General features: G+C 41.3%; 1 protein-coding gene across 22 annotated transcripts in view; it reads right to left on the bottom strand.

Annotated features, from left to right (window-relative positions):
• adgrb3 (adhesion G protein-coupled receptor B3) overlaps positions 1-13,073 on the bottom strand; it is a 110,714-nt gene that overhangs the window by 31,931 nt on the left and 65,710 nt on the right. For all 22 annotated transcript variants that reach the window (XM_085800281.1, XM_085800284.1, XM_085800289.1 and 19 more), the window contains 5 exons: positions 12,226-12,294; positions 9,082-9,190; positions 3,242-3,388; positions 2,159-2,234; positions 453-555 (listed from right to left, as the gene is read on the bottom strand). In XM_085800281.1, the coding sequence (XP_085656407.1) occupies positions 453-555; positions 2,159-2,234; positions 3,242-3,388; positions 9,082-9,190; positions 12,226-12,294 (504 nt within the window). The remainder of the gene's footprint in view (positions 1-452; positions 556-2,158; positions 2,235-3,241; positions 3,389-9,081; positions 9,191-12,225; positions 12,295-13,073) is intronic.

Genomic DNA, 13,073 nt, shown 5'->3' with positions numbered 1-13,073 from the left:
AATGAAATTCATGGATCACATAGAAACCATCATTTGAAGTGTATATTACCCAATCACGCGTACACACACATACACATCCATTCAGACTAACATACATTTTATATCCAAGAAGAATGAAAGAAAGGCCTGGATCATAAAAGGGTTTGTCCTTGTAATTATCTGACTGCAGTGCACGCTCCTGATACCCGGGTGCTTGCAAATTAATTATCGAGCCAATTAACTGCCATTGTGTGCTGGCTAATGGGAGATAATATGTGCACTGGTCATTGTCATAGAACAGCCAGTCAACAGATAAAGAACTCTTTTTTTTGGCAGTGCCGAGAGGGCAACCTTTCATCTTTTATGGCGAAACTGACATGAAAAGCAATGCTCAAGGGTGAAAACATGATTTTTTTATTTGGTGTTGTCAGTATGAAGATGTCAGACAGGACAGGAGTGACTGCGGTGCTTACATTTGCCAGGTGAGCCAATTCAATCTCCATGTGGGACTCCGTCACCCTGGGCTCGGGTCTCACAGTCACAGCGATGACCTTGGAGTTCACAACTGTGTGGTTCCTGAGTCAAACAGAGATGCCAAAATAAAATGTTAGAAAAACAAATCTAATATCTTGGATGTTGTTCACACATGTCAAACATGGAACAACCTATTTCGCTCTGAGACAGTGTGGTAAAGCAGAGGCTCCTCTTTCATACATCAACTTAGCTATGTTAGCATCCTAAATGTTAAATTCAATATATTTTTTATTTTGTGTAAAGATGCATTAACACTTTAGGATTAGATTTGAATGCAGACTCAGTACTGTAAGTCTCACATGGGATCGGAACGTTAGTACAAAAAACTTGGGGTTTCTGAGAAGATTTTGTGCACATATTTTGAATTAAACTTCCCCTCCGTTGGTTAATGTGGTTATCTAAAATGTGTGGAGCAAGTTCAAATTAATTCTTAAACTAGCTTCTTCTTAGTCTGAGGTGTTTTCTCTTGTGCTGAATGCTAACCCTAACATCACACGCTCAATAACAGGCAGGTTTAAAGGGGCTGTCCATTAGATGTCAAAGCAGCTGTATGGGATGCTTGCCACTTGTTCAAAACATCCAAGCAGACCTGGAATCAGAGAGTGCAAATCAAAGGCTCACCTGAACTGAACGCGACTGTCTCTTTATATCCTACGCTTTTTAAAACCTGGCAGTCGAGTCCTGCTTCAGAAACCATCTCCTGCTATTGTGTGGTTGACAGAATATTCTTATTAGAAGCTGAAATCCATGAGCACTTACAACAAGGAAGAAAACTGTCAACCTCATAAAGGGAGTAGAGGTGAGACTGCAGCAGCCCCCGTGTCCTAAAGGCACCACTTGAGCTGAGAACATTTTCTTTGGGACTTTTTCATGTGATATGAGTCAGTTTTTTGAACTTATTCTAAACTGGAAATCAATAAGGAGGTTCTTCAATTCCCCACACTGAGTGCACTGAGACACTCCTGACATTTACTGGCATGAAAGTTACTTTCTTATTTGAAGCTTTGCAAGCCTAAAATCTGGCAAATGGATGCTCGGTTATCCACCAAGAGAGAGTGAGCTTCGCATGTACACAGAGTACTGCTGCTCCACCTGCGACAGCTGGCCCGGCCAATCCTGGGCTGACCGCTCCGTCCTTGGGACATTTGTGCCAGGGACTTGTTGATTGGTGTCTGACAGGTGTTTGTTTGGGACATCCCACTGCTTTTTCCAAGCACTAATGTCATCATCAAATAACTATATATGCCAGATTACAGTACCATTTTTCTTTTTCTAAAACTAGAGTTCTTGAAAATGCATTGAAAAGAGCAGCCCTTCGTTAGCAGTAATGACCAAATACGAAGAATTACCAACTGAAAGAAATCTCAAAATTGTCAGCTTTATATGAAGGTTTAAGAAATACAACAATGGCAGCATAGCAATTAGAGTTTGTCTTTGTTCCTGTGTGAAACTTTTAATTTCATGCCTTTACAGTGGAGTGTTTCAGAGGCACAGGAGGCAGGCACAGTCTGCTTTAAAAACTTGATCTACAGTACTATTTTGAATAAAAATGGACACCTCTGCTGCTTCCAAAGATTAAATCAGTCTCATATTTCTTCTTGCCAGCAGACCAGAAAATACAGACAAGATAATATACTGTGCTTACTTTGGTGAAGGCAGCATGAGTCCAAGAGTCTTGTAAAGAACTGTTCCTAAAATGAAGACTGGTGATCCTTCCATATCTAAAGGAGAAAATAAAGCATTAATTAACACGATTGTCAAACATTTTCTCATAGTGTTATTGGACATTGTTACTAGATTTTATGTTAAAAAATAAATATTCAAAATGTTCTTACTTATATATTTGATCCTTTCCAGTTTTTATTCCAATAACATGGCATTCATAATTCATGGCAGTTGTAATTGAGAGTAACACTTGGCTTACGTAAACTTGCAAGTCTGTGGTGCCAATACATTATCTGCCAATAACACTTTGACAAATAAAGATTTTTTTTGACAAACAGTACTTTCTGCAACTTTTTGCAACAGACTTTGTCGACTCCAGAGAGAGAAGTGCTAAAGTCTTCTATAGAATCAGCGTCTTACATTGTCCAAATTAGAGTGGCTGGGATTAGGAGCATGGCACAGATTCCAAATCAATCCCTTGTTTTGTTATCTTTGATATATTCCAGATAAGACTGATCACACCAATTAACCAAATTGTCTGGCTCTGGATATACAGTGGCAACTGGCGCTGTGTGAAAGGATGCTGAGTCGATGGAAAACTCAGTGACCGAACAAGCACAGGCAAGCAAAGTGGCTTTGTTCAAAGGCTTGTAGCATTTCCTCACTTTTTCCAAAAACGAGAAGTGGTGTAGCATAAAATATTTAAATAAAAGACCTACTGCACAAGACTGATGTGCCTGTGTGAACGTCTTATTGTTTTCAAAGCAATTCAACTCAAATCATTCAGCTTTTGCTGAGATGTCAAGATTTTTATTTTCCGTTCCTCAGCAGCGGCCACTGAATCCATCCTAATGCATTCACTATGCATTCATCTACAACAGCTTCCTCTGCAGATGCTGAAATGTTTCTGCTGATTTTAAACAGAAATGAACTTCACATGTAGCCTATATTTTACGATAAATAATGTTTGCATGTGAAGTCTGCTCATGTGACTCAGAGCTGTGAGGAGAGATGTGTCTGAGTAGAAGCATGACGGCTCTGTGAAATATATTCAGTCACATACCTGCTGACTGGGAAACAAAGAGGCCCTTTGGGATGACTACTTTATCTTCGGAGTTTCTGGCCCAGTCAACCATGCCTTTACGACCCTTCATGGGGAAGTTGATGTCAGTCATCACAGACACTGCAGGAAGTCTCTGGATGCTGGCCACTGTGGAATTCAAACAAACAGACCAATGAAGAAATATATTGGATGATCAATACACTTGGGAGTATTTATAAGTCAGCAGATGGTCACATGGGGAATCATCCCAGACACATTTATGAAAGGGCACCCTGTAATGAAAACATCTGTCACATGAGAATAATGAATTTTCTTGTTTATTTATTTATTCTTTCTTTTTTGCATCTCATTATCTATGTGTTTCCATGCTAAGTTATTTTGTTTAATGCAAAATACCACTAAATAGAAAAGACTAACAAGACAACTTTGATTTCAGCTGTCAACATTTTGAGAAACAGTAGAAACTGGAAGCTAGCCTGGCTCTGCCAACGATTGAAATTCTTGTCAAGCAACAGTCATTAGTGAGTTTTTAAGTTTTTTGTCTTTGTCTTTATAATACAGGAAGTTATAGCACGCCCTCTCAGCTTTGTCTTCGTGGTAGATTGTCAGCGGATCACTATGAGGAATGACCAGATTAGCCACAGCTAGTTTGTTAGCATTCAGTCCAATCCCAAAGAACAGAACAGCTGTTGACAGATGTTGGTGAGTAAAGGAATTAAGTTTGATGTGTAACTGATAAATGTTTCTATAGGGAAATGTTTGTGAGCCTATTTAGGCTAAACAGCTGATAATGCTATGTAGCATTAGCAACACTGATGCATTTGAGTCAAGTTTTGAAAGGATACTAAATGAGTGTTTTCGTCACAGTAAGATTCCAGGTTTGTATCAGTTGGAAAGTTTCCCTCTGCTCTAGCTACACTCAGTTTACGCTCTAAAAGTCTTCTGACAGAGCTTTTTTTTTGCTAGCTGTGAATTCTCCACAGAGGTAAAGTCTACTTCACTCTTTTAAGACACAATCTGTGATCCAAATATTAATAAAGGAGTGGTCCTGTGACCTAAATTCAAAACAGGATCGCAGCCTGCCATGTCACCTCTGCCAAACTGAGCATCTCTAAACAACATCTAGCAATGTATGAATGCATTTAGTTTCAACTCCTACTTTTATCTTTTCAAATAAAATTGTGTATGTGGATATGTCAAAGAATGAATAAGAAATGGGACTCTTAAAGCATCCATGTACACATTTACCACTCCGTGGACCATCAGTGCTTCCACTGGCATATGACAGCTGCTAGACAAGTAATCTTCTTAATCACTCTTTCCCCTTCTCACCTCCCTGATGAGGTGCCATAAAAGGCCAGTCCATACACTAAGGCAATGACAAGGAAAACACCCAGGATCAGTTGAAAAGGCCTCAGCATTACAAGGGGAGGATAAAGCTGTACTGTTCTCTACCTGGTATCACATCCCGTCCCAGTCAGGTGGTGCTTCAGTGAGGGGAATCTGAGGCTAATCCTACTATTGATGCACAAGCTCCATTGTTCCTTGTGCTCTGCCAGTAATACAATTTGAATCCTGGAAAGACTCCATGTTTTGAGTGAAATCTGTGACGGTGAAGGTGTGTCTTCTGTGATCAAGTGGCGGGCTTGAAATCACAGAGCGCCACGAGACCCGCCATTTGCAAAGACGCCTGTTCACAACAGCACCAGATGCTGGGAGCAGCAGTGGGCAGTGTGCGTGTGTGTGTGTGCGTGTTAGTGTTGATAGCTTTAGTCAAAAGGCATGCTGTGACACACAACAGGGTGCTAGGGAGGCTGTCTTTCAGAGTTCTGGGTAATTCTGCAGGTAAATGGGGCTTTGCACTTGCCTGATGGAGCCAGACAGCAAAAATAAATAAATGAAGCGATCGTTTAGCATTGTGATGCTTCTGAACACCGATTAAGTGCACTGAGAAGATTCTGTATACGGCTCATTTTCATAAGAGGGAATCATAGCGATGCTGATTACATCTGAATGTGTTCATGAGAAGCTCAGCATTAACTTAACTGCTGAAGTCAGACAACATAAACATTTTGCACAAAACATTAATCAATGAGCATTTGCAGCCATTTTGTGTGTGCGTGACTGCAATTAATCACGATTAAAGTCAAAACATTTTCTCGACCATGAAGTGTAGCCTCACAACAGACAGCTAGAACAAAGGTGTCAAAAGTGCATGATGTATTCCACCTTCAAAGTGGTGTTTAATTTAATTTCTAACATGTCCCGAGCTTCACTTTGTCCTCCAAGTATTTGCCTGCAAGGAGAGAGAGCGAGTTGCCAGAGTGGAGAGCCTTTTGCAATCAAGGTTATTTGACTAAAAGTAGGAGGACAGAGGACGATGCACTGGTGACAGCCAGTATTTATCTAAGTGTCAGGAGGCTGCCATAAATTAGTGACGAAATAATGCCGCAATATCTTACTCAGCCAGATGCTCCCCACTTGGATTCCACCGATGGATCCACAAAACTTTCCATTCCTTTAATCAAAAGCCACAGCACCAGGCTCTGTAGTGTGAGCTGAAATAACTGTGTGACTGGCAACTAAAGCTTGTGTTGGTCCAAGGGTAAAATAATTAGTCATGTATTATCAAAAACAGAAACTGGTATATTGAGAAATACAGGATGTGCATTAAAAATGTGTGAAATTTTGTCACATTTTACTTCAATTCGCTTGTTTTTTCTGGCCACATATACTCTTTCTCGCAGCAAAATTGAATAAAACATGGACAGCAGCAATTTCTTCTGACATTTACAACATACAGGTAATGCATGTAGTCGCTTCGTGCACTAAAGAAAATTCTCCCAACAAGACCTTTAATATTTTTCCACCAGCATCCACTGAGTTTTTTTGGTTGATTCTAGCCAGAGGCAGCTCATTACTGCTACATCTTCTAATAACTACTCAAAAAGCCAAACAGCCCCTCAGTCTCCGTGCTAAGATTTTCCCAAAAAAATAAATAACTCCTTGAGAAATCTGCTTGCTTCGGTTTCCGCATCACCAAAATGGTAATGATGCTGTATTTCCCCAGCATTATTTACTCAGGTTCATGTGAGTTCCTAAAGAATTTGATGGAAAATAATGTGGACTTTATTCCCCCTTATTACTTAATGTATAAACCTCACAGCAGTACTTTGATGGCCTAAAATTATGTTGAAGATTCATGCTCAGTCCCTTTCTGTGAGCTACTAAAGAAGAGGAAATAATAAAAAGTTCCTCTGACTACACATTAATCCTGTTAATGGGGTGAAAAGGTACAGGGTGCTACATACCACTGTTAGAGATGAGAAGGCACTAAAACTTACAACTTTAAACTTCAGAGATTTACCAATTTTGTGAATTCTGAATTAGTTTTATGAGTAATACTGAAGATCACTTATAACCAAGGTACATGGAGCAATCAGGAAGTTATTTCAGTCACGCCTGGAGAGTTGTAACAGGCAAAAAGACAACTGGAGGCTTTTTTTGTTCTTAATGAACTTCTTAACTTCTTAATGAATGACTAATCAAACCTAAAGGAATAATCTGAAACGCTCAGACACAAATCTGAGCCTGAAACCTTAAATCGTATAGGATCAATATTGAATATGTCAGTTTTAAATGTATTATAGTGCATGAAAGTTTTGCCACAGACTTAAAATATGCTGAAAATATGAGTTTCCTCATCACATCAATAAGAGTCGTTTGTGACAAGACCTGGTAGTGAAACAGAGTTCACTCCTCTGATGATTCTCTGTCTTGTAGCCCACTTATTAAAAATCACTAATATATAATACCACAATATTTTACAGGCATCCAGAGTTTTCCATTATTTCAGTGCACACATGAAAATAAACGTGCATGTTATCTGTCACAATTTGCATTTTGTCTTCTATTATTTGTGTCAAGATTACACGGTTGTTGTTATACAGTGATGGGAAAGAGTTTCCAAATCAATTTTCAAATTGATGCCTCATTAAATGCAGCATCGCACACAACAATATGTCATTACTATGATGGAAATAAGCATGAGGTTGTGTTCTCTGTGGGGTACTGCTTGTGTCAAATTTCTGCAAGTTAATTTTCATATTATATAAAATCAACTGAAACCAATGAAATGAAAAAAAATCTACTAAAATGTGAAAATGATGTAATGCAAAGAGAACAGCCAACAAGTAAAACATGCAATGACTCATATAGTGCTATGTTGCATCATTGCTCCATGTTTTAAAAAACAAAACAAAAGGTTCTGTCACACTGGACGGTCTTAATCCATGGTTCCACATATTTGAGCGTAGGCAACAGAGTCATACGGCTGACGTATAGAATAAAAGTCAAACTACACTGCAGTTCAAGCAATTTGTACAAGTCAGGACAAAACATTTCACCGACAACGACAACTTGAAGTGTGCTTCGCAGTATAGACTGTATATTGTCTATAAAGCAAGGGTCATGTGTTAATGGCCTTTTCAAGCATTAAGAGTAGGCCAGTGCCAGTGAGATTGGATGACAACCATTAGGCCAAATTGGAGGACATGTATAAATAGAGGAAGGGCACAGAAGTATTATAACATCTGTGAAAGAAGTCATTAATGCCTTCTTGGAATTACGAAATGCATTCAAGTCTTATTTCTAAGTGTCCATTACTTAATTTGCCTCTCATGGTGTTACATAATGGCATTTTGATGGCCGCATTCATTGCGCCATGTTTTGTATGCTATTCCGTGGGCTACCGACAGTATTCATCATTATGGAAATCATATACCATAAACTGAGTGCTTGCTAGAACTGGGTCAAATGTTAGTTATTGTAAAGAATACGAGGAAGATACTTCCCTCCATCGGAGGAATTGCCTACCAGCTCCGCTGTACACGCTCTCATTCGCTAGCATGAATAAATCAAGACCACAGTTCTATTATTCCATTCCAGTAAGACACCATTTATGGCTGAGTAAGAAATGAAATGCCACAGAGACCTCAGATCATCCAAGAAGCTGTGCGACAGAAGCTAAAAGAACCCATGAGAACATTAGGGAAGAGAAATATTGCTCATATCCAGAGACTTTCTTTTTTCAAAGATGGGGAGTTATAATCTGGACCACAATCAGTGGCGCAGAAAAAAAGCTCATTACAGCTGCAAAGAATAACTTGTAATTTCACTTCCAATTGTATAGCCTTTTATCAGACACTCTGACAATATTTTTTTCCATGACTGCTAATCTCCCAAGAAACTGACAAGCATCTTTTTTTATGCTGCTGCACTTCTACCCAACATGCTTTAGGGAATACTGCTAATCACATCTTTCTGAAAGGACTGCAATAATGTGCAACACAAACACAACTCATTCAGATGCGCTATAAATTTTAAAAGCATTGATGAATATAAAGTGTCTAATAAACAAGAACCACTTTTTTGCTCCTTAAATTCCTTTAAAACATACATTTCAAATTTTATTTAACTGTAATTAATTTAAAATATAAAATACTACTAGAATACAAAATATCTTGAACTTTTTCTTAGCTCTAGTTAAGAGGAGCTCTCTTCTCATAAGGGTTTCTCCACCGCACGCTCTTGATATTGGATTGGGTGTTAAGTGTTTTCATAGGAATTTAGCACATTAAGACCACAAGCTCAGTTTTAATTAACATTATTGATTTGCAGTAATTTTACTCCCCCACCCTCACCACGCGCCATTTATCCCAAATTAATGATGGTGGGGAAATTGACACGAAGAGTCAGCAGAGCACAGGGATTATGTGTCCATGTCAAGCAGAAATAAATGGTAAAACAAGGTCAGGGAGGTAAAGTGGGCTGATTCTTACCCAAGTTCCCAGTCATCAAATAGGCATTGTGAAAATCCTTCATGCCCAGTCCAACGATGTGGATGAATTCCTCTATGACCTGCATGAGCTCCACTGCTCCCGGATAGATCTGGACAAGATTAAAAAAGAAACGAGACACTTTCAATTTCAACATTGCTGCCATGACATGATTTCACAAATGCAGCAGGGGATGGTATTACTGGGAGGATAGATGTGTGGGGCACTATAAACTAAAAAGCAGATCATCGTGAATACATATTAGAAAAACACCACAGATATAAAGTTTTGAATAATGTTGTTATGTAATTTCTACATCTGCTCAAGTGTATAAACTTGTAAAGTACATGAAAAGCTTTAAACTTATTATAGCTGAGGCAAAAATAAAGAAAACCTGGCGGAGGAAGAGAAATTTAGAAGTACTTTATTGTCCCCGAGGGGGGAATTTGCCTCAGGCAAAAGTGCAATACACAGCCAACAGATTAGATTGTTGGTTGGACAAAAAGCTATTTGAACATGCAGCCTTGAATTCTGGAGGAAATTTGATGGGCACTGTTCGTTAGTTTGTGATACTTTGTGGATCAAATGATTAATCGGTTCATCAGGAGAATAATGGGCAGGTAGTTGGAGCCCTTATTGAATCATCAATGTGACATCAACATCAGAGCTAGAACCAGCGGCTCTGCAGACATGGTCGTTGCTGGTTGGCTTCTCTTCTCGACGCCTTGGCCAAGTCAAGGGTGATTGCCTGAGCTCATGTGCCGCTTCATGGACTTCAGTGCTCAGTGAGAAAATGCAGAGGCATGGGGTTCAGCACCATGGTCAGCTCCACGGCTCGACCAGTGGACACTGCTGGTCTGCTCAGCTATATTCCTCCACGTCGATAAATCAAAGGCTGGCTAATTCAATAACTGAAGCTCCAAGAGACTGGACCACTGTCCTGTCTGCCAATCTTGTGGCGATGGGTCAAATTTAATAAGAAGCTTTGATTCGAGAGGGGGTGGGGGGTGGGGTTCTGTCTTTTGCCTGGAGATTGTGAGACGCTGATTGTAGGAGTGTGTGGCTGTGTCATGTGCCACACTCCGACACATTTGCCACTTTCACAAAGTACCGGCAGCTACACAGAACAATGCTGTGACAACGTTTCAAAATGTCTGTGAGAGAAATGTGCCACATTACACCAAATATTATTGCAGGACTCCAACAAATGTGTGAGTGCACAATGTTGATTTCAGGCAATTACAAAGGCCTTTGAGTGGCATTTAGCAATTAACACCTCACTCGGGGTTGCTATTCATACCTGAGGCAGGTGCCCCCCTCCTTCCCCCCTCCCCTCGGTAACACCTTGTGGCCTGTGTGTTCGCACATGCGTCTACATGTGCCGCAAAAGCCAGGGAATCAGTGATGCTGAAGTTGAGAGCCTCTGACACAGCAGAGTGAAAGCCATAGTGGGGGGGAGAAAAGCACATCACATCGCCCCTTCCGGCATATCTGACGCACGGTGCAGTCATGCTCATTCTGCTGGTCTCCATGGCAACCATGAGATGTGAAGGCAGCGGAGGGAAATGGCTGCAGTGGAGGTTCTGTAGACAGAGCTCTTCCTTTCCTTGCCATGGTAACAGTGACAGGAGGTGAATATATAGTGATCTCTGCACAGAGCCAATTCCACAGCCAGTAAAAAACCTCATAGTGAGGTGTTTCATCTGAGCGTTTTGAATGTCCACAGCGTGTGGTGTGTGTGGGTGCTGTGGAAACATGAGCTCAGAACACTCATTAATGCAAGAAAAAGCCAGCAAGTGAGAAAATTCGAGAACTGAGTAGTCAAAGCGTCGTCTGTTGAAATCAGAAGACGACGTCGCTTAGCCGGTGTCCACTTGGTGGAGAGCCAGGACTGAAGCAGCACTCCTCGGACAGGCGCATTAATAACTACAGAAATAATTAAGCGTGTCACATATCTCTTCTGGGTGCTCAATCAAAGAGACAACTTCTCCCATTTCCATATTTCCTCTGATCTGTCTGTCTCCGTCTCTGACGCATTCTTACTGACGAAACGGCTCATTTGTGAGGCCCCCTCTCACCGACAACCTACCTTTGGGGCCTGCCAAACTAAAGCTGCAGTGAGTAAACACCTAATTACTGCCTGCAGAGACAGCCAGGACTGGCACTCCTGGCAGAGTTCGAACTGCCTGCATTTCCCTCTACCATCTGACTTGAAGTCATGCGTGGCGAAACGGTGACAAAAAAGAGATCTGACTGATTTTAAGACACCCACCTCAGTCATGTGTCAGCGCAGGTGATACCTAATTTAAGTCAATTTGCCAGTGAAGGTGACAGCAGAGCAGATGCCCTCTGCAGACGTGCAGTCATCACAGATGGTATCTCTGTCAGAGTCTGGATGTGCACGATTTCGGGATTCGGGGGTTGTCTCAGACACCAGTGGCAGTTTTGAAAACGGGAGATGCCACCTCTCAAGCTGAGAGACGTGTCCAACAGAGGACATAGCCCCAAGCCAATCTCTATGGATAAACACAGGGTCGGGGAAAATGAACTGTTCCCTTCTTAGATTTTGATCTACAGTGCATTACACTGCAGCGCAGTCATGCTTGTTGCTCCTATTCCATTTATATGGAATATGACTGCGTGTTTTGTTTTTACTACAAAATACCGCTTCACCGTATGATGGAGCTGCCGTACAACGACAGGCAGGTAATAAGAGTCTCCGCCGCTGTGCTACAAGCAATAAAATGTCTAAACTGTTTGTCTCTACTCTAAAGTTCAGCTTAAGTAATGGTCTAATCACAGTGGTTGCCATGATCTGTATCAGCCGCGAGAAACAATGTGTTGCAGGAGGAAATGAGTCCTGCAGTGGTGGTGATGCTTGGGCACTCTCTGTGGCAGTGCTGCTGCCACCAAGTGGAGGTCTGAGGAACTGGCTCTCCAAATGAGGCCAGATGTCACTCCAGCTAAATGACCCTCTCGCAATGATATGTGTAAGGAAAACATTATCTCAACACTAAGCTGACTTTTCCTTTATCTCCGCTGTTCCGACGGAGCAGCTGCGAGACGAGCTCTAAGAAGATTTTTTGAGGCACAAAACATTCATGCAGAAACTTGAATTATTTACTAAGTGCACTGCCATATGCCTACCTTTTGTGCATCTTCCCATTTCTCCTTATTTTCCTCCTCCAAGAGGTTGCTGATGATTTGAAAGAAGTTCTGTGGAGATGATGAAAGGGGAAATACATAACACACCCACACACAAGTATTACAGGCACACTGCAGCGAGATGCTTTTTAAACCGTGACAGATAAACACGACGCACTCAGGAATGACTTTTATGGATAACATACTGACATTTCTGATCGCGGGAAATCAGGGACTTCCATAAAGGAATAATGACGTTCCCTGCAGGGCTCGGCAGCAACAGGAAATTTGCCTCTGAAGCCATGATGGTGAATGATTAGAGGAAAAGATGCAATATGTGGATCAGCCCTGACAAAAATACACCTTGAACCCCTGCAGCTTGCAGCAAGCACTTAATGCTAGAGGAGAGAGGCACGGGCTACAATCAGGGAAAAAAAAAAAAAAGATGAAAGGGAATGGCTGAGCAGCTGTGTGGATTGTCTTCTTCAGCAGCGGAAAGCAGGGGCTGCTTGGGGTGCATGCCTGCAGTAGTAATAGGACCCCTGTCTGATCTTTAGCCTTGTTATTTCGTCTGGTCTACAATGTGCCTGAGGGAGTGGCTCTCTCTCTTGACACAGGCTATCTTGTTTTCTACTTGAATGCTTATGCTCCCTCTGGTGGTAATGTGCCCACTTTAACACTGCATTAGCGCAGAGACACACGGAGGGGGTGGGCTGGCTGACTGCTCTCCTGTCTGCCCACACACACTATACAGCTCTCATAATAACCGGAGACGGGATGCTTTCCTCATCTCTTTAGATTTTTTCTTTTTTCCCATTGTAGGGGAAAATGACTAAATGGGACCTGGGTTG

This window comes from Trachurus japonicus, chromosome 15 (genome assembly GCF_045865225.1).
Source record: "Trachurus japonicus isolate A0001 chromosome 15, Traja_1.0".
Classification (NCBI taxonomy): Eukaryota; Metazoa; Chordata; class Actinopteri; order Carangiformes; family Carangidae; genus Trachurus; species Trachurus japonicus.
The sequence above is the reverse complement of the archived record's forward strand: the minus strand, read 5'-3'. Positions and strand labels throughout refer to the sequence as shown.